Source organism: Cebus imitator, unplaced genomic scaffold (genome assembly GCF_001604975.1).
Source record: "Cebus imitator isolate Cc_AM_T3 unplaced genomic scaffold, Cebus_imitator-1.0 Scaffold191, whole genome shotgun sequence".
NCBI lineage: Eukaryota > Metazoa > Chordata > Mammalia > Primates > Cebidae > Cebus > Cebus imitator.
The window spans coordinates 1,713,689-1,736,723 of NW_016107506.1; the positions used below are offsets into that span (position 1 = coordinate 1,713,689).

The 23,035-nt window shown below is 36.1% G+C and overlaps 1 protein-coding gene across 1 annotated transcript in view; it reads left to right on the plus strand.

Annotated features, from left to right (window-relative positions):
• Positions 1-23,035, plus strand: part of PTH2R (parathyroid hormone 2 receptor) — a 103,060-nt gene that overhangs the window by 54,830 nt on the left and 25,195 nt on the right. Inside the window, exons 8-9 of the mRNA XM_017546749.2 lie at positions 5,079-5,139; positions 13,590-13,656. Coding sequence (XP_017402238.1) covers positions 5,079-5,139; positions 13,590-13,656 — 128 coding nt within the window. The remainder of the gene's footprint in view (positions 1-5,078; positions 5,140-13,589; positions 13,657-23,035) is intronic.

Here is a 23,035-nt window from a genome sequence, read left to right on the forward strand (position 1 = left end):
CCAGATTTTTGAGAGGATTCTTTCGAGGAAATAAAAGAGAACTCATTTTAAGCCATATACATCTACAACTAAATGTCAGTATTCTGCTTTATCAATAATTTCTTCTTAAAATTTTTATTTTTAAGTTTCTAAGCTGTAATCATATTTTTGATTTGCATTTCTAGGTCATACAATGAGAATACTAGGAATGAATTTGTAGGACCATCCTGACTGTATTTAACAAATACAAATTACAAACTAATTATATGGACTTACCATATTCTTTACAAGGAAAAGTATTCAGCTCTCATTCCATAAATGACTTAGCAGTACAAGGGGGATTACTGGATTAGGCCCTGACTCAACATGACATGGAGACAAGAAATTGCTTGTTAAAAATTAAGGAAAATTAAAACTCACATTGGTTAAAATTGAGAAGAGGTTGGAGATTAGCAGTTGCAAATCTCAATTGCTATTTTAATATTTAAATTACGAGGTGCTCAGCATAGGAAAAAAAAATCACTAAGTAGCTCAAGACTAAATTTAAAGGGTTTTTTTCTCTCCAAAATAAGAATATTCCTTTGCCTATTTTGTCTTAATTTTTTTCTTAATAATTGAAATGTGAAGTAAGGAATGCTGAACTTTCTGCTAGCTAATTAACAACCTTTAAGAAGAAAAAAATCAATGTTACTCTTATTATGAAATAATCATCACAATTAAAGTTTTATTTTTTTAGACAGCTCATCTATTTTAAGGCTCTTCCTTATCTCTTTGATTAGCAGTTACTGAAAATAAAAAATATGTATTTTGCTTTTTTAGAATCCTTGGAAATTTTCTTGACAGTTTTTGGTAGTTTGCCTTCCTTCAAATCAAAATTATAACTGTGTTCCCACATAATTATTAGGAGTTGGAAAAGGTGTTGATAGAAAATTCAATAATGAATTTAGACATTTGTTTATTTGGGTTATATTTTATTTTTCACATTTCCTTATTATTGCTCACATTTGTGATAAATTCTTTTTCTTCTCTTTAGTTATGTCTTGATAGTTACCTGGTGCAAGCTTTCTTATCAACTCTTTATTTGGGCTTTATTACTCAGTCTCTCTGTCCTTACAGTAAGGAGTTTGTCCCACTGGATCTCAGAAAGCACAAATCTTTCTATGAAAAAGACAATTTAAAGAAAAGCTAAGGTGCCAGTGAGCTTCTATGCAAGTATAGTTTCTTACCTTCTTTTACAGCTTTTATTAATTTGTCCACAAAAGTTTTGGCATAGAGAAGACAACTACAATAGAAATCTTCATTTCGTGAAATAGTTTAAGAACATACATAAAAGCAAGTAGAGTTTTCATGGAAACTCTCTGTGAAACCATTTTACATGCCACATTTTGCTCACTTAGCCACAAGTCAAAACAGTAATAACTATTCTTTATGGGATTACGGTTCTATGGCTGGTCTATCTTCTGACTCTCTCTTTGCATTTCCATTTTTTGAAAGAAATACTCTAGTCTAGGGCATATATAATGAAAATAATAGTAGTATTCCTTTGAGATTCTTTCTCTGCTCCTAAGACACAGCTATCATTGAATGAAGTATGTATCAAAATCTGTTTGATTTATGGATTGTCTTTTTCTTATCTCAACACTGAGAGACTGATTTAAAAATATTATTTATATATCTGACTCATTTTTCCAAATTCATTTTCTGAATTATCAAAAACATTATATATGCTTTGCAGGATACTTTGCTAGAATAATTGAGAGTGAGTCCAATTTTATACTTACTTCCAATGATGTTATTTACTGGCTTCATTAGAGCATAGAACTTGCTTAAATTCCTTTGTTTCTCATTTGGACCCAAATGTTAGAACTTTAAGCTCTTTTTAGCTAGGTAAATACTCAGAACACTGTTAGTCACATTGTAGTGATGTGTGGAGTTATAATTACATTGATCGTGATGATTCTTTTCTTTTAAATATTTTGTTATTTTATTTATTATTATTTATTAGAGATGTGGTCTTGCAATGTTGCCCAGGCTGGTTTTGAACCCCTGGCCTCAAGTGATCCTGCTGCCTTGGCTTCCCAAAGTGCTGGGATTACAGGTGTGAGTGACTGTGCACAATCTGATTGTGATGATTCTTAAGAATAAATTGGGAGGAAAGGAAATGACAGTCTGAAGAAGAATAGGTGTCATATCTGACCTTTACTAAATTGAAGGCAAATATTTAAAATAACTGTACATTTTTTTATTATAAAACCAGATTTATAGAGAAGTAAAGGTGAATACTAGTGATAACTGTTTTCTTTCAACCAAGCACATTGTTAATTTTCCCCAATCCTTGCCTCAGTTTTATAAATAAGATGCTTTATTCTTAGTTCCATTTTATTTCAACTACACATTTTCCTCTATTTTAATTCTATATGTAAAAGATATGTCTTCTTTTTTAATTTTTACTCAATATGGTAATTTACTTCTATATTGGCAGCCATCCTTAATTTTCAACTGTCAGATGGAACACCAGTATATACATATCATCATACAAAAGTACCCATCCTAGTAATACCATGTAGTCATTTCCCTGTTGCCAAGCTTTTACATAGGATATTTTCATATAATGTGTTCCCGAAAATAATCAGGAGAAGGTCCCACACTCCTGTTTTATTCCCTTTGTAAAATATCTTAATCCAGCAAATACTTTTTGGTCATCCATTTGGCAGTAAGTGTTTAAACACAGAGACATGTGTTAAAGCCTCCCACACAAGATGCATGCACTCTGACCCTTTAGGTTATTTTTTTGTTTGTTTTCTTGTTGTGACCATATGTATTATATTCAACATTTTAAATTTATAAAACCTGTCTTCACAAAACTTATTTATGTGGTATTGACATGTCTTATGAAAATAATTCAACTTTCAGTAAATGCATATGTTGGATAACATTTAAATTTATATTGTTTACTTACTTTAACATTTAAATTTAAAATAATATTTACATGTCAAGTATTTTTGCTTTTATTCCTGTGTTCTAAATTATGTAACAATGTCATATTAGTCTTAATATGTGCATGTCATTATTTTCATCTTTTTCTTTAAGGTGATCAAAAATCCTTAAAGGATCCCAAAGTGTTTTTCTGTTCTTTATTTTTCTTTGGTAGTCTCTGTGCTAGTCTTATGCATAAGATTCTCTAAGAAGATGAGGAAAGCAATTTCATGAACACATAGTGCTTATGTATGATATTTGATATAATTGTCATATAAAACATAATGTAAACTCAAGCACCATTAATAAATATTGCATAGAACAGCATTCAGGAAGTACCTGATCAGAAGACTATAAAGGAAACAGAAGCTGCAGATCTAAAAATGATAAAATGTGAAAACTGATGAAAGATAGGCAGACACTTTTTGAAGATAACCAAGATAGAATAGCTGAGGGATCTATGTCTGGCTTTATGGTAGGATCTATGCCAGGCTGTGTGGTAGGATTTATATCTAACCATCCCACTAGAAGCAACTGTCCCCTTCCCATTACATAGTATCACTTTTATTTATTCTTCATAGCACCAACTCATAACTAAAAGCAACTAAAGCAACTAAAGTTGCTTCATGAATTTTGACTTCTTCACTAGAATATAAGTTTTAGAAAACAGGGATATTGTTTATTTGTTCATTATTTATGTCATTTAGAACAATCTTTGACAAATAAATAGGCAGTTAATAAATGACTAGAGAAATGACTGGATTGATGAATAGAGATAGATAAATACAGACAGATAGACAGATAGATAGATAGATAGATGATGGATAGATAGATAGAATATGCAAACTGAACCTAAGAAATAACCAGAATTAGGTAGATCTATTTTGACAAAAATTTCCTAGAGCACAGAATTTGAGCAGATTAAAAAAAGAATACTATAGAACAAGAAATAAAATTGGAATATAGAATCATACAATTCAGTAGTCATATAGGCAGGCTGAACTTAAATTTGGTGAGTTAGATGGTTACCAAGGAGAACAAAGACGTTATTGTGCATGTCATTATTTTCATCTTTTTCTGAAAATTGTCTTTTTCTAAGCCTATTCCTTTGTTCATTTTGTTGCTAAGAAAGAATATCTAAAAAAATTACAAATGTGTTTTTTAAAAGGTAAAGAATTTAAAATTGTGCTTGATAAAAAATGTTCTTGGCTAGATCAAAATGCTTTTTTCTCTTTTTGTAAGGTGCTTCCTAGACTCTAAAATGTTTTCCTTATGGTTTCTGTGTATCCTTTATTTAAACCTCTTTCATAAAGGCCATGTAATGAAAAGTCATCTCTTAAGTCTTTCAGTCCCCTACTGCAGGGTTTCATAAAAGCTATGGTTCCTGAATTTTTGTGTGATGTCAGAGTTTAATCAGCTACAATATGAACTGGACCGTGAACTTTTACTAGGGGGCAAAAGAAAGTCAGTATAATGGATTTGATGTTGCAAGTTCAGAAGGTGTTTAGCATTTTTGAAGGACAAATATCTTGTGCTCAAATCATCAGACGAATGTAGTGGTCACCCTTTCCTATTAATGCATGAAAATGCTTCTATCTTGTGCCGTTATGAACTAAAAGAACGAAGAGACTAACCTGGTTAAAACTACCCGATTTTTATATCTTGCCTCTGTATGCCTTCGACTTTGAGGATGAAAAAGTTCTAAGTTTTTAAAGCAACAGCATCCCTCAGCTTCTCAGGAGTCCCTGTTGTTGCTTCACTCTTTGGGAGTATATGACGGTCAGTGTGGCATGAGTCAAAGTCAAATGCGCCAACAGTCGCCTACTTCTGACCCTAGGAACCTCAGTCTTCTCCAAATATGGCTTTTTCCTATACCCCTCAAATAAAAATTAGGCCAGTTTTTATCTTCAGACTAGAGGAAAAAATAACATCAATATTCTTGCTAATTTCTCAAACTGACATGATTGAAATTTAGTGGACTTTTCTTGTTCACATACCAGCATTTTTTATGTCTGTTTTTCTCTCTCAACTGCTAATAGTATATTCCTATGTATGGTGAATTTGAGGAAGAAACCCTTTAATCTTAAAATAAATCTAGTCTCTGAATCATTTTCTGATTGCAGGGTTTCCAGCAGCATTTGTTGCAGCATGGGCTGTGGCACGAGCAACCCTGGCTGATGCAAGGTGAGTGAAAAAGAAGAGGAAAAGAGAGCCAAAGATGTTCTCAAGATGCAGGCTCGGAATTCACACTTGCTGCTGTTCTTGATGCCATTGCTCTTTAGGGATGCACAAGGATAATTACTTTGATGCAATGATAGCTTCTGATACATTACCAGTAAGCTGTCTATTCCAGAGGTCATAGAGCAGAAACGCTCAGAGACTAGATGAAGGTGACTGAACTCCATAGATTATGAAATAAATTTAAAATATAATGTGAGAAGCAAGTGGAACGAGATGGATAAGAGAATCAATTTAGGATTTAGTGCAAGCGGGTTGAAGAACCACACTACCTGATTTCCAGGGTAGGCAACGTTCATACTTCCTCTCTTTCTCTGCCACATCAACTTTCCCTGTTGATGGTGTGGTTATGAGGACCAGGGATAAGGTGGCAGGAAGGGTAATGACAGACAGAATTTGGTGCCCTGGGCCAGTGACACATACTTACTCCCTCATAGAGATTGAGGGGCAATTGTAGTTTCCTAATTAGCCTGCGGAGAAGTTCTGGGTTTTATTTGTGGCCCTTGGGAAAAGGACATGTGGGAAGGAGTTCCATCAATCAGTGGCTGATAATGCCCTCAAAAGTGTTAAGAACTTCCTGTGTATCAGGGATTGTTTATAGCTCTTGTATCTTTAGTATATCGTGAATGTTTAGAGCCCATTTGCCTCATATATCTTTAGTATCTGTGTTACTACTTACTCATCACTTATCTATACTTAATGCAAATGGTGGGTTTCATGCATTCCATTTCTTTTCCTATCTTCTATAGCAGAAGTATTTTAAAATAATAAAACAAACATACATTAGAAGTGGAATTTATCTCTGTGAGTCGTTAAGTTCTTCTAGGTAGAATGAGGCCAATTTAATGTATCATTTTAAAGTGCAGGGCAACAATTCTGTAAATCATTTAAAATGTATCATTTTAAGGATGCATTTTAATGTATCATGATTCACCTAATACATTCAAGGAACCATTTAAATGTAAAGGATACCTTTGCATTACATGGTAATGAACCCTTTCTTTATATTTTGACAGACCTGAGTTCAAATCTTGATATAACTGCTGCTAGTTTTGGGACCACGGGACCCAAAACACATATTCTCTTTGTATATCAGCTTCTCGTGTATAAAACAGAGATAATAATGTATAAATGGCATTAATACATTATTATTAACACTTAGCATAGTGCCTGGTGCTAAATGGGAGTGTGCTGAGAAGAAGCTCAGATACAGGTGCCTTATAGGCTTGTTCTGCTACTTCTTGGTTCTGGAACAGCAGATGTACAGTGTAACCTCCCTGGGCCTCAGTTTTCTCAGCTGTCAAATGCAGATAAAATGAATACTACTCTTTACAGAGTTGTTGTAAGAATAGATGAGATAGTGTGTGTAAAATACTTACTGCAAAGTTTGGAATATGCTGGTAGTAAGTGCTAAATACTCATTAGCAAGTATTACTCTTTTGCTTTATTAATCTGTACTCATAGGTAATGTCTAGTTAAAAAAATTAAAAAATAGCATTTTTGTATATTGTTATTTCATTAGAAAGCTGAACTCATCCTTTTATTAATCCTAGCCTACAATATTTGGAATTTGATCCTGTCAAGCTGATGGAAACCGGATTTGGCTGAAGCTAGAGCTTATGAATTAGGCTGTAGAAAAGATGAGGGGTGGAGGCCTTATAGACCCTCCTAGGCCAGATTAGGATGTTTGGCCTTTGTTCAGTGATAGTACAGCGAATTTGCACTTTGTAAAGATCATCACCAGAACATAGGGTAATAATACCCGATGTTGGAAGAATGTAATAATAAAAACAGTTGCTGGCATTTCTGAGTGCTGACCACCTTCCAGATACTTTATAATTTTGCAAATATTAAGTTAATCAAAACTCATCATCAACTCTATGACACTGAGGTCAGAGAAGTGGTGTCCAAGGTTGCATGACTGGTAGAAAAGGACTTTGATCTCAGACATTCAGGCTCTAGAGGCATTCAGAAAATACTTATAGGCAGATGAGATGTTTCTATTGAGATAAGTGGAATTTTATTATATGTGGAGGAGTAGAGTTGTAGAGGGATTCTTTTTACAATATCACTGATAGCTTCTCACTCTTCCGTTTATTTAACACATCTGGTAATCAAGAGTGAACAGTGGAAAATGTCCAGAGTACACTAAACAGATGTTTTTCTTATCTTCACTATGTCTAGCCTTTTGTCTTTTTTTTTTTTTTCCACTTCTAGTTCTTTCTGTTCTCTGAATCAGAAATAGGTTATTACCTACCATGGACTTTTCAACAATTCCCATTTTTTGTTGTCATATGAACTCATGCCTGTGAATTTGTATTGCATGTATACATTCAGGGTTGTCTACTGGCATGTTTTTCTCATTCACATGATAAAATTAAATATATCTGCATTTCATGGTATTAAATGATAAAATTAAACATATCTGCATTTCATGGTAAAAACCATTACTACAAATTCTCTACCTTGTTAGTGTGTTTGAAATCTACTATTCCACCATATAAATCTTCCTTATCAAACTCCTGCAGCATTTAGTATGCATATTATATAATTATTCCTTTCTTATCTACCATCTTATTTCTCTTAATGTGCAAGTGTAACTGTCTCATTTTTCCAACAAATCATGAGTTTTAAATGGGCATAAATGAAATTGCCTCTTTGACAGTAGATAACTCTTTGAAGCGTGCTGATCAATTCTTGTGAATACGGCTGGCCATTTTTTCCCCATTTGCTCAGTATCCATTAAGCAATTATAAAGTTTGAGTTAATGCAAGTTGTGAATTATAAGGAGTTGTGGTTTTTCTTTCATTTATGACTTGCAGCAGTTATTCTCAGCCTCAATCTTCCATCTGTAAATGAGAATAATATTCTTGGCCATGACTAATGCTGTGAGTTTGCAGGGGTTAGATCTGAAAATTAGATGAGAGCCCATTATGAAAGGACTTTGTAAACTCCAAGTTTTAGACAAACAATAAATATTACCTTCAATGTGGGTAAAGAACCAGTAACTTTTAAGCCTCGATCATTATATATAACTAGAAAAAAAATCTTGACAGCCATCTCCTGCCATTCCTTGTAAGTGCCTGACAGCTTGTCAGTCACCCTTTACTTCCATCTGTCCCAAGTGCCTCCATGGCTGACTGCAGGGAGGCTGCCTGGTAAAGACTTTCAGTTGGCTCAAATGGATTTTGGCCAGAGCCCCCCAGTTGTCTGTGTTTCTCTTGAGGGACTATATGATGAATGAACTTGAAAACATTCAATTTTTTGGTGTTATTTCTATTTTAAATAATGATAAGTCAAAGAAAGAAAAGGAAAAGGCAGAAAAGCCTTCAGGTACTTGCGCTTTGCTCTCATGGTTAAGCTTACTGCTGTGGACTGAATTGTGTCTCCCAAATTTCATATGTTGAAGCCCTGGCCCCCATTGTATCTGTATTTGGAGATAGGGTCTGCATGGAGCTAATTAAGGTTAAGGAGATCATAAGAGTGGGGCCCTGATCTGAAAGTATTAGTGTCCTTATAAGAAGAGATGCCAGAGGGGCTGGCTCTCCCTTTCTCTTTGTGCTCACAAAGAAGAGGCCATGTGGGCATACAGTGAGGTGGAAGCTGCTTACAAGCCAAGAAGAGAGGTCTCACTGGAAATGGACCATGCTGGCATCCTGACCTCAAATTTACAGTCTCCAGACTGAGAAAATAAATGTCTATTGTTTAAGCCACCCAGCCTGTGGTATTTTGCTATGGCACCAGCCTGTGGTATTTTGCTATCCCACATCAAGCAGATTAATACACTTATGATAAATAAAAGGTAATTTAAAGAGAGGCAGCTTTAACTTACATATGCAGTAATGCCAAACTTTCTTTTATGTTAACAGAGTACAATTTAATATCCACAGATTGTGTATACTTTGTGATAGTAGTTCCTTTTTTTTGTTATCTCCTGGGAAACTTTCTTTAAGCCAATATATTGTTTTGTGTTACTAGATATTTCCTTCAGGAATTATTTTGTCTGCTATGCACTGAAGAAAAAACCACATGACGTGAACACCTAACTCTATAAAGAACCTGTCACTCACTGTTCGTGAAAATTGGAACTGTACAGAGTCAGTGTCTTTAGGTGCAGCCTTCCTCCTACTTGCTTCAAAGCTCCCCATTCATCAGTTTCCCTCAGTTCCAAAACTTGTTGGCTTTGCATTTTTTCTTGCTTTGATCCCTTTATGCTATTTGAATTTGTTAATAATTGAGGGTTGATGTTATCTACATTGTTATGATTATTGCTATATATACACAGTGAGATTGGAAATCTCAAAGAAAACTTGCAACACCTGCTATTTGATTTTCATGGAAGGGAAGTTGCATTAGTGAAGAGGTACTAATTAATGAGATCATGATCAGATTCTGAGATATGACCTAGATTCAGAATTTTAGAGATAATAGGACCTAAGGCATTTTCTGGTCCAATCCTCTTGCATTAGAGATAAGCAAATGTGACCCAGAGACATCAGGACACATTCTCAAGGCTTAAAGCTAGACTGAAGCAGAATTTGGTTCATTCATTCAATTAGTTAGATCATGTGAGTACTGTGTAAAAGATTTCACTTTCTTCCTAGCTTACTCAGAATAAAATCTTGAATTCTACAATGCCCAAATATGGGATAATTAGATGAAGGGTCATTTTGTATTTAATTTTGCCTATAAACATAAACTGTATTACTACTTATGTGAGATAATTTCAAAATCACCTGATTCAATTTCTCATAATTCAGCTTTTCTACAGATAAAGCTTTTGTGGGTTTTCTTGGTTGTTCTCTGACCTATATATAGTGCCATGTGACAACATTCAGGGAAGAGATCAGAATTTAAATACCTTCAAAGGATGGATGGGGTCCATATTCATGTCTACATTTGAGACTCACTGTTTTCTAATATGGCCTTTCAAAGCTAACTCTCTGGTTTTCTCTGCATCTTGGCCATTTAGAGGTAAGCATATCAGACCCAGTTTTAAAAGATACCCTAAACTCTATTGATATACAAAAGAAGTCTTTTTAAGATCTAAAATTCTATCTAGTGTTATTTAGGCTGAGCGTTGTGGCTAAGCCTATAATTCCAGCTCTTTGGGAGGTCAAAGTGGGCTGATTGCTTGAGGCCAGGGGTTCAAGACCAGCTTGGCCAATATAGTGAGATGCAAAAGAATTAGCTGGGCATGGTGGTGCATGCCTCTAATTCCAGCTACTTGGGAGGCTGAAGCAGGAAATTTGCTTGAACCTGGCAAGTGGAGGCTATAGTGAGCCAAGATTGTGTTACTGCACTACAGCCTAGGCAACAGAGGGAGACTGTCTTAAAAAAAAGAGTGTTATTTTACTAAGGTCAGCTAAGATAATGGAGTAATTTAGGTTGTGCAAATTAAATTAAAAAGTGAGCAATTTTGTGCTCTTTCTTTTTACTTACAAAAGCAAAAACACCTTATAGGATACCTTATTATCTTCTCTTTGCCTCATTACCAAAGGAGACAAGAGATGCCAATGAGAGAAGAAACCCATCACTTCTTTGCTATATTTTTGTTTCACCATCCAGCAGCAAAGGTGGGAGCTGCAAAGGAAAGGACCAAGAAGCCCTCTGACATTTCTAGAACATCTGCACAGGCTTTTGGGGTCAGATTCTCTTGCTTCTTCTACTCTTACTGGTTGTAAGTTGTGGAGAGAATGTAGTACTCAGTGAATTCAATTCTCTGGATCTGTTGGGTAGCGCAACATGCCTATTTCCAGCCCTGGCGGTAGGAAGTTCTACTTTCTAGTCAGACCTTTGTGTCTCAGGCTTCATCATCCAGAGCTGCATTTCCTAGAAGATTAAAATTTATTAGAAAAAATTTGAACAGAGGGTAGTTTCTGGCCATGTTAACAAAGGCAGTGTGAGTGGGAACATTGAAGAATTAACTAAAAATAAGCATTAATAGCATTTTCTTTAAAAAGTTTGAAATCTCAGTTTATGTTCTTATATCACAGGGCAAATTTGAAACTTTGACAGTGACCATTAAAGACAAGTTTTTTATGTTTTTAGATGTAGCTTGTTTTGACCTACTTCCAAATACAGGCACTTTATAGAATCTGAATTGTATAATTGAATCCCAATGTGTTAGGAGACACCATTGAGATTCTGCCATTGAAGCAAAGAAAAAAGACTGTGAAGTTTTACCAAATGTCAAAAACTGAAAAGAAAATTTATGGAATCCGAAAGCCTTGTAGCTTAGATCTTGGCTAAGTGAATCAATGTTCAATTTACAGTCACATGATGTATGCCACCTTCCTTATGGTAGAAAGCTTTTTTAGGGTAGTGTGATTCTACATAACTCCGTAATATTGTCTTTTATCTTTCTTGTCTGGTTAAATAATGTGAAAAACAGATGCATGTAAATAATGCTAGAAAATGTTCAATAATATGCAAGTGTAAGATTTTTGTGTCTTAAATTTCCATGTTATTCAAACTTCAAGTCCACTGAATATATGCATTTCAGTTTGGCTGGACAAGAATTACACTTTAGTGTAGGGTTCTGGTTGATTTGACTGTGGTATATTCTCCCAGTGGAATGCAGAGCTACTGAGCTCTATTGGTACAGATATGCAAAGAAATAAAAAATACACTTTTAAAAGGAAAAAGCAAATTGCACAATAGTGCATACACTACATTTTTGAACCATAGAGGAAAGTAAGAATATAAGCTTTGTGTTTGTTTGCATTTGCATAAAGAAACATTGGAAACATATATAGTAAGGTAATAAAAGATGTTATCTGTAAGGAGAGGGGTAGGGGCAGAGGTAGACAGGAATGGGATTGTAGTATTGGGATTGCTGGGTTGAATGGTAATTCTTTTAGCTCTTTGAGGAATTGCCATACTGCTTTCCACAGTGGTTAAACTATTTTACCCTCCCACCAACAGTGAATAAGGATTCCCTTATCTCTGCAACCTTGCCAGCATCTGTTATTTCTTGACTTTTTAATAATAGCCATTCTAACTATACAGTATGAGACTGTATCTCATTGTGGTTTTGATTTGCCTGTCTCTAGATTTTTTAACCTCATTAATTAATGAGGGAACTACTAAGATGTTATGACTGGTTCAAAGGAGAAATCTAAAGAACCACATAAATAAATACATACAATAAATACAGAAATTTTACAAATAAATGCAAAAACCACTCAATATTCACAGGATACTAGTCAATTATATTCCAGTGAACATCACAGCTTATTTTCATTTCTACAGACAAGAATAATTTGTATTCATTTCTATTGCATTTCTATGGATAAGAATAACTTGCATTATTGTAAGGATCTACAATTTATGAAGTAAAATAGAATTGCTGTAATGTCTCAGAGAGATAACTTTATCAATGAATTTAAATTATTATGGCTCATTTCAATAATAGTAAAAGTGAAGTATCAATTGTATGACATTTAGAAGACTGTTACTTTTTGCAACTCTAGAAACATGGTTTTAACTCTCGTCACAAGAAGATCAAACACCACATGTTCTCACTCATAGGCGGTTGTTGAACAATGAGAACACATGGACACAGGGAGGGGAGCACTACACACTGGGGTCAGTTGGGGGGAAATAGGGGAGGGAGGGTGGGGGGTGGGAGGCTGGGGAGAGATAGCAGGGGGAGGAATGCATGATGTAGGTGATGGGGAAGAAGGCAGCAAATCACACTGCCATGTGTGTTCCTATGCAACAATTCTGCATGTTCTTCACATATACCCCAAAACCTAAAATGCAATAAAATAAATAAATGGGGAAAAATTAAAAAAAATAAATAAATAAATAAAAAACAAAAACAAAACAACAAAAAAGTAATTCACTAATATTTATAAATTGTTACTCATCTGCAAGAGGTAGATAATAATGAAAATCAATACCTGCTACATGTTGTTGTTGTTTTTTTCCCCATTGGCTAGTTTTAAGATAAGATTTCTTTTCTTTCTTTTTTCTTTTTTTTTTTTTTTGAGATGGAGTCTCACTCTGTCACCAGGCTGGAGTGCAGTGGCGCGATCCTGGCTCACTGCAACCTCCCCCTCCCCAGTTCAAACGATTCTTCTGCCTCAGCCACCCGAGTAGCTGGGACTACAGGTGTGCCCCACCACGCCCAGCTAATTTTTATATTTTTAGTAGAGACAGGGTTTCAACATGTTGGCCAGGATGATCTTGATCTCTTGACCTCGTGATCCACCCACCTCAGCCTACCAAAGTGCTGGAATTACAGGAGTGAGCCACTGCGTCCGGCCGTGGCTTGTTTCTTAATTGGAAGTATGAGGTTGGAGTTTTTGGTGAAACTTAAAATCCTACTTAATTCTCACTGCCCATTTGCTTTGCCAATTTATTCATGACAGTTTTTTTCAATGTCTCAGGTGCTGGGAACTTAGTGCTGGAGACATCAAGTGGATTTATCAAGCACCAATCTTAGCAGCTATTGGGGTAAGTTTAAAAGTTTGTATAGTTAAAAAAGAGATGAATAATTAAACTGCTGCTAAAACCCAGAGAAAGTGTGCCTGTCACTGCATTCTGCAATAGATTTGAGAAACTTACATGTATAGCAACAACTGTTGGGAGAGTCTGGGATAGAGATCAGACCCTTATTGTGACTGACAATGAGACTCATGCGGAAAGCCTTCTTTTAATCAGCTAGCCCTTGGGGTCAATTCTGAGACTTCAAAACATCTATGAACATTTATATATTTTGGGAGTTAGAAGGCCCTAAGTCTCCTTTTTATTCATTATATTATTTTACCATTTTAACATTCTGATCACTTGGTAGTAGGTCAGTATGATAGGAAAGGAAAGATGAAATAGCAGGAAAACACAGAAGTTACTGACAGAGAATGGTAATATGATATATAAAGTATTCCCTAAGGCTTTTATTTGGGATACTTCCTCTAAGGAGTTAAATGGATCCTATACCAAGAAATATCCCAAATAATTCTATCTAATAGGATAGAATATTAGAATGGAAAGTAATGGCAAAAAACTCAATTACTTTTTCACTAACCTAATAATAGGGAGAAAGACTAGAGTCCACAATGCATGTTGCACTGGGCGTTATCTGCCTGTAATATCTCCAATGCACATTGCATCTATGTTGCAAAGGAAAACAAAATCACACACTTCTTTGTATCTAATAAAACTTATCAAAATGTTTACTCTTGATCTTCTTTGAAGACTTTAAGGAATCAGCTTCTTTTGATTTGTTAAAGAAATTATGCTACTTTGTGTTTTACTGCTGTTCATGTATGTAATACATGTTACAAGCATTTTAAAAAGAGAATTACTATCTCAATAATAAATTTAAATTATAAAAAAATAGCAATTTGATTATTAACTAATTTTGATGTTTTTCTTTGTTCCCCAGTTTCATATTCTTCTTGTTTTCTTTTGGACAGTGTGTCACTATTTTCTCAGAAGGGTAGCTATTGATGTGGTTGAGGTTTTGTAGGCTCATCCAAAGAATCAGATAAGAGCTTATTTACCTCATAGGAAAAATGCATAAAGAAAATAGGAGAGATCAAAAGGAACCCTCATTGTAGAAGCCCATTGAAAGAAATGTTTAGAGAGGGAAATAAAATATAGAGCACTCTTAGAGAAGCTATTTTGTAGCCTTGCTAAACCATCCTATTAACAAATTGATTCTAATTCCATATATTCTAGGAGAAACTAAAAAATGGATTATGGATAAATGAATGACTTAAATGTATAGACACCTGTAATTTTAATTTTTAATGTAAATGAAATGCTGCTGTATTAATCTGGTGATAAACAATCCTAGATCTACAGCTGTATCCCTGAGAGACAGCAATGAACTTAAAGATAAAAATTAACTGCTCAGATTTCTTTTTTACCCATTGGTACTGTACTTAATCCGTATTTATTATACTTTCAAGCCTTTTACTTTCTTCCTTTTTAATTCCTCATCTATGTGTTTGCTCCTCAATATCTTACTGTTATCTTTTTAAGGGAACAATCTATATCTTATTACTTTTTCTTTGTATTTAGTGTCTTGTACTGAGACTGATCAGTAAGAGATAATGCTCTTAAATTTGCCTACATTTTAATATGATTATATAACGATTACATTTGATTTTGTATTTGATGAAAATGAAGGCGAAATCCAAGAGATCCTTGTAAAATTACCAGGAATTGAAGCAAAGGACAGTGGAGAAAAGGAAATCCTAGGGCATTTTTTTCATGGAAGTGACTGATTTTTATCCAAAGCTTTATAGTTTATTTACAGATCAAAGTCACTCACATCATCAACAGGGATGAAAAATTTATTTTCTGAGGTTTCTAATTTACAGTATGAAACAGTAAAGCTAGGTGATTAAAGGGCTTCTGAAGATTCACCATTGGTGATGGAGAAATAGAAGTGACAGCACACTCAATAAACTTTGAAGAAAATTCATATGGAAGGCCATTTTCATCTTCTTGAGCTAAAATTATGACAGTTCTAAGCTAAGAATTCTGAAGTACTTTTCCTATATTACAAAGTTCATTTAATCTCAAAAATCACAGTTGAGATTCAAGAATAGCTTTCTGTTCACTGACAGTTACCCTTTTGTTTCATGATTACAATTCAGTGTTATCACAATTCCCCTGAAGGTTCTTAATGTACTCATAATCTACTAGTGGATCTGAAAGTTTTCATAAAACGTCAATAATTGGATTTGAAATAAATATTTTACTTATTTTAATCAATAATTTAAAGAAGGCTGAGTTATGAAAGAGAAAAACTGAAAAAGCAAGTAGAAAACTACAGGAAAGAAAAAATAGAATTATAAAGAAAAACTCCAAGGTGGAATTTTCAATTCAAAAGGGGAATACCTCAAGAGACAAGAAGACACACTTCAAGAAAAGAGAGCTCCTAGGAAAGAGATGTGCCCCTTCTGGGAATAAGACTGTGGAAGGCCTGTGTGGATAACTGTATGGTGTGTAACACCAGGTAGTTAGATTGCCTATGGTAACAGTTCAGAAGATTAACTTAAAGCACATACAGAAATCCTGGAAATCCAGGGGTTTGGAATATACATAGTGAACTCAAGTTGATAGGTTTTAAAACCTGGATTCCAAAAATAATGATTATTTTACTTAGAATGCCAAGACAAGAGCTCTGTAAGCACTACTGACTTTCAGGAAAAAAGGTACTTTAATATCTGCATTGGAAGTAAATAATAAACAAACATGAGCAAAGATGGTAGTGATTAATGGGGGACATTTATTCCTCGCCGATTGGCAGGTTGTATGAGAGCATTCCAATGGTCTGCGCCGGGGTCGAGTGTGGGTGTAGAACAGTGTCAGGCACTGAGGCGACAAAGGAGGCAGGGCCAGACCCTGAAGGAGTTTCTAAACCTCACTAAAGAATTGACACCTAATCCTGCAAGGGGTGACAACCAGAAGTTTAGGCATTGGAGAGTGAAGGAAGCAGGTTTTTCATTTGGAAAGATCTCAGGGCTTCATTGAAGCTGGCAGTGGAGTAACCACTGTGGGTGTCTCCTGGGTAGGGTTTTAAGCCACAGTGATGGTGAGTGGAAAGGACATGGGTCTGAGAGAGTTAGGGTTGTGGAATTCTGAGCACTGTCCCTTTAAACTCAGCATACACATTTTCCTCATTTCCGTGACCTGGTGCCTTTTTCCTCCCCCATCTCATGTCATCTTCTTGGTCCTGCTGCCTCAGCTCCACACAATGGCTTTCTTTAGTTCCCTAAACATGCTTCATGTTCCCACCTCAGGGCCTTTGCATGTGCTGTTCTGTATACCTGACATGCTGTTCCCCCTGCTTGTCCATTCTTCCTTCAGGTATCAGCTGATGGACAGCCTCTTCAGACAGCCCTTTTCTGACCACTTGACAGTGTCACCTTGGTGACAGCATAGGCTCTGGGCCAGGCTGCCTTTTTTTGAATCCTAGGTCTGCCCTTTTGTCAAGCGTACAGGCTTAAATTTTATGGTGCAGGCTGGCCTTGGGAAAGTTATTTAAACTCACAGTCCCCTTTTGCCATCTGTAAGATGGGAATAATAGTGTAGATTACAAGAGTTAGTCATTGGACTGAGTTAGGAACAGTGGCTGGCACATAGCGCTGTAAGCATTAGCTATTATCATTTTTACTTTTCATGTGTTAATAACTTATCCACACTCCAGGTAGACTTCTCCCCGCAACACATTAACTTAAAAAATGTCTCCATAAAGTCATAAAAATAATATTGGTTTCTGAACCGCAATAAGACTAGCACATTGTGCCTTGTATATCAGTAAGTGGCCGTTCCGACCTGAGGGGACTCCCAGGGACGATCTGGCTTCCCAGACTCCACGGTCCCCTAGGATGACACCATGAGTGCTTCTGTGTTTGTGCACAGGACCTTCTGATTGCAGAATGTCCACACTTTTTGTATCCTACAAAACCTGGCATACCATTGGTTTGGCTATTTTTCAAAAGGCTGTCAAGTTATCTACACAAAGTGGTATAATTATTACCTCTTGTTGGTGAGTAGAGTTTATTTTTACCGTTTTGTTAAACACTTTAGCACTATCCATTTTAGGAGTATCAGAAGGCCTTACTTTATGATCAAGAAATTGATATTTACATTTTAAAAAAGCTCTCACTTTTTCAGGTAAACTATTCCATGATTCACCTATTCAAACACAGTAAAATACGATGTGAGAAAGTGTAACATACTGTTTTTTCCACTTTCACTTCCTTGCTTCCTATGTGAGGTCCTGTTATTAAATGCAATAAATACTTGATTAAAAAGAAGCATTTTCCTAAGTACATTTCTTGATCTTCCCCGTAACTTGCTGGCAAACCAGGCGGATAGTAAGTTAGTGCCCCTGTGATAAACCTGACGGGCACGCAAGGTCTCTTCTCTCCAGGACTGCGTGAAGATGTAAAGATGGGGGAAGCTCTGCCACACCAGTGCATGATCTGTCTGTCCAGCCCATTTGAAATGCACGTGGACACGGTATGAAGGACTAAGGAGGTCTGCCCTTTCTTGGAGTGATGCCAAATGTGTCACAGTAGTGACAGCATAGACTCTGGGCCAGGCTTTCTTTGTTAGTCCTGCCCTTCTGTTGAGTGTGCAGGCTGAAATTTTACTGGGCAGGCTAGGCTTGGGCAAGTTTTAAAAACTCAGGGTCCACTTTTGCCACCTATAAAATGGGAATAGGCCAGGCATGGTGGCTCCTGCCTGTAATCCCAGTGCTTTGGTAGGCATAGGCAGGAGGCTAGCTTGAGGGCAGGCGTTCAAGATCAGCCTGGGCAACAAAGCAAAACCCCTAATTCTTTTTCCAATAAGGACTGTACCTACTCACATTCATATTAGCAGAGTACAATTATTTTTTCTCTCAATATCCTAGCTAACATTTATCTTTTGTCTTTTTGAACTATCAATGGCCATTAAGCCATTCTTTGTTTTTTGAGACAGGATCACTCTTGTCACCCAGGCTGGAGTGCAGTGGTACAGTCATGGCTCACTACAGCCTTGATCTCTTGGGCTTAAATTAAATGATCCTACTGCGTCAGCCTCCTGAGTAACTAAGACTACAGGCAGGTGCCACCATGTCCAGCGAATGTGTGTATTTTTTGTAGAGATGTGATTTCGCCATGTTGCCCAGGCTAGTCTCAAACTCCTGGGCTCAAGCAATTCACTCACCTCCACCTCCCATAGTGCTAGGATTACAGGTGGGAGCCACCATGCCCAGACTCATGAAACCATTCTAACAGGTTTGAGGTGATAGCTTGTGGTTTTGATTTGCAGTTCCCTGATAATTAGTGATGATGATCAGTTTTTCACATACTTGTTGGCTATTTGTAAGTCTTTTTTTTTTTTTTTTTTTTTTTTTTTTTTTTTTTTTTTTTTTTTTTTTTTTTTTTTGAGATGGAGTCTCGCTCTGTCACCCAGGCTGGAGTGCAGTGGTGCAATCTCGGCACACTGCAATCTTGCCTCTTGGGTTCAAGTGATTCACCTATCTCAGACTTCTGAGTAGCTGAAATTACAGGCGCATGCCACCATGCCTGGCTAATTTTTGTATTTTTAGTAGAGACGGAGTTTCACCACATTGGCGAGGCTGGTCTCAAACTCCTGACTTCAAGTAATCCACCCGCCTTGGCCTCCCAAAGTGCTGAGTTTACAGGCATGAGCCACTGCACCTGGCTAAGTCTTCTTCTTTTTTTAATAGTTTAATCCATTTTGGTAGCTAACTGACAGGAACAGTACAGACAAACATGTACTTGTATGTAGGATTATTTAGAAAAGTATAGTGAGTGGATGGAATTTACTATATGATAAAAGTGCTGCAAACGCAAGTTAGTTGCTGTCAAGAAATTTGTTTTTTAAAAAATCCAAATGCTGGCATTGTTCAGAAAAATTTAACAGGTCTATTTATAACTGTTATAAAGGTGCACTGCTGAAACTTGTTCAACTGAAACATTTGGTGTGTATTAATACTTTGTTTCCATGCATTTATATTACAAATTTACACACAAATGAAAATGGAAAAACTACCAGTACCTGATTTCTGTTCCCTATTTTTTCACTCACAGTCATTTACTTAAATGCCTTTTGAGTCCATGGGGGTAGTGGCACGGGGAATTTAACGCTCAGAAATACCAGTGAGAGGAGGAAGCTTTTAATTTTTTTCTTTGAGAATGAACTGTTTCCTATCATAGTGGATTCTCAAGCAAGTTCTCCATGAATGCAGCATGGATGTCTTTTGGCATAATTGTTGCATATTTGACCTGGACTACACACAGCTCAATGTCTCCAGAAAGGCGCACCTGATAGATCTCAGTTGCTTCCTGTAAAGCACAAGTAGCTGCACTCTGGATGTGCCGATCTGTTCTGAAGTCCTTAGCAGTTTCTTGCACCAGATGCTAGGAGGAAAGTTTATGAATTAGGCATTCAGTGGACTTGTGATAACATCTAATTTCACCAAGTGCCTTGGTATCCAGCCTGCTAACGGTGTAGTTTCTTCACCCCTCCAGTAGATGGCACACTAGCCTTTGTAGTTTTTTTGTAGGTTGCTTTGAGGGCAATCTGCATGGCATAGAGAGCTCCTTCAGCTTCTCTTTCAGCTAGACTTGGTGAGCTAGAGCTGTATGAGAAACGTCTATTCAGCTCCTTTGCCCATTCTTAAATTGGGTTGTTTCTTGCTATTCAGTTGTCTGAGTTCCTTATATAATTTGTGTATTAGCCCCTTATTGAATACATGGTTTGCAAATACTTTCTCCCATTTCACAGGTTGCCTTTTTACTCTATTGTTTCCTTTCCTGTGCAGAAGCATTTCAGTTTAATGCAATCCTGCTTGTTCATTTTTGTTTTTCTTGCCTGTGCTTTTGGTACTTATTTCTAAGTATTTTATTGTTTTTGTTGTTATTGTCAATTGATTTTTTTTTCTTAATTTTCTTTTTGGCTAGTTCATTGAACAATTTGTTCAACATTTCAACTGAATTCTTTTTATCAGCTAGATTTTGGCATCTGCCCCAAAGAAGCAGGTGCTTATGTTCCATCCTCCTTGGAGATGTCAGACTTTCCTTAAATTTTGGGTTAATTGATTGTCTTGTAACTTTGTTTTCTGATGCATTTAAAAAGTTAAAAATAATTTTGTCATATTATCCAGGATTTGTTTGTTATAATGGTGGGAGAAAGGGTTTCCCCCCACCCCAGCTTTCTACTATCAGGGAAATATAATTTAAAACAAAATCTTCTCCATAAAGGTAACAGAGAAAGAAAACACTTTTACTATTAAGTTATTAAACCAGAATGTGGTGTGCATTACATGCAATCTGCTAAGAGATTGCAAAGAGAAAGAAATGTCATTCCTTTGTATAGCCAAGCAGTTACAACTCATTATATACAAGTTTTCAAGAGAAACAATAACTAGTCTTCAAGTAAGAGGGACTTGACAATACTATAGGCCACACATAATTCATCCTAACTTTACCTGGTAGTTGGGGTGACCACCTGTTGTGGCTAAGTAGCTTTATTGGAGAAAAAAAACAAGCTTGTCATTGCTTTATGGCAGGAGGAAGTTTTGCAACTTCAAAATAGGGGCCTATCGAAGTTAAACTCCTACTCTAGAAAAAGGGATGCTTTCTCTCTTGATGTTTGCATTTCAAAGAGATGGTTCCTTGGTCCTTGAGAAATATATTCCTGGGCCATAAGGCCTATCTAATCTTCAAAAGGATTTATAAACATATCAGAGATGAGAAAGTACATACTCATTTTCTAAGGTAAATGCTCTAAGAAAAAGGAGGAAAGGGAAATCTCTTCCCCCATTTTCAACAGGGAGAACGAAGCCTCTTGCTTTTTAATTTGTATTTGGCCTCACACCATCTCCTAAGCAGCAGATGACATCTCTGGGTTAACTTGATCATGAAATGGTCTTGCAGTGATTTCCAGCAAAACTCTCCTATGTATTTTCCTCCTGGGATTTCAGGCCCACATTCTTAGGGACCATGCAGCCCACATTCCTCATTTTATGTTAGAACCGGCCTGTAAAAGGAGAAATAAACCCAGAACTTAACTTCCATGTGTTCAGAGTGTGGTACTCCTTCTTCTGAGTTGTTTTGTGCGATGAAGCCAGGAAGAAAAAAAATAATAATAGCAACAACAAACATGACATAGTTCTTACAATGTGCTGGGCAGTGTGTTAAGCATTTAATATACATCAATGTATCTAATTCTGCCAGTAACTCTATATAAGGAAACTGTGCAAGAATACCCAATATTAAGTGATGGAGCCGGGTTCTGACTTCAGCATTAATGTCCCTACCCAATGAACTCCGTGCATTTATAATAAAATCTAACATCTCTGATAATCCAGCAAAGATGTCTCACTTGTGCCTGTGCCTCTTTACACACCACACCCTGGCTGTGTCGTTTCAGTCAGTTGCTTGACCTTGCCCACCTCTGTTTTTCTCAGGTCTGTTCTACATGCCCCACTGTATTTCTAGAAGGCTGGAATGTGCTTCCTTCTGTGCCTCTTTTGAAATACTACTTTTTCTTTGTGACCTTGATGCCCTCCAATCTAAATTAGATCACTGGTTATAATCTACAGGGCACAGTAAGGCTTTTTCTTTTTAACATCATATTGTATCATGTCTTTCATTGTGGAATGTCCATGTTGTCCACCATAACTGCAAGGTTTTTGTAAACAAGAGCCATGTTTTTTTTTGTTTTTGTTTTTGTTTTCTAAACTTATGATACCTAGTGCTTAGCTAGTTTCCTGGCACAGAGTGGCCACTCAATAAATACTTGTTGGAAAAACAAAACATGCATTAAAAAATAGATATCCTGGGGAACTGAGAAGAGGAAAGATGCAAAATAAGAGCACAAAGCAAGTAAAATTACAGTACTTGTGAGTCCGTTTTATGCAATCTTTTCAATTTCTACAGGAGAAAACTACAGCTCATGCAGATAAAGTTCACATGACTAGTGTGATGAAACAAAGAATTTAACATGTATTTTGTGACCACATTCTTTTCACTTGCATTCCAAAACATGCCAAACTGTCTTGAATTTATGGGAAAAATCTTTCCATTTATATGGCTATGTTCATAGTTTTAAAAAATAGCTTAACTTTAGGATATAAGATTGTTTTTTAGTCATACATTACATGTGGCATGGTTTTATGTAAATATTTGTACCATATGTTCTAACAAAAAACTATTTGCCCAGAATTTAAAATCCAAATTAGGTCCCTTACTTAATTCTGTTTTAGGCTATTATAATACTGTAGACTCTATTAATTTGATGTTTATATATCTAGGAGTAAAGTTAGATAAATTATAGTCAGAATTTCTAAGCAATATAT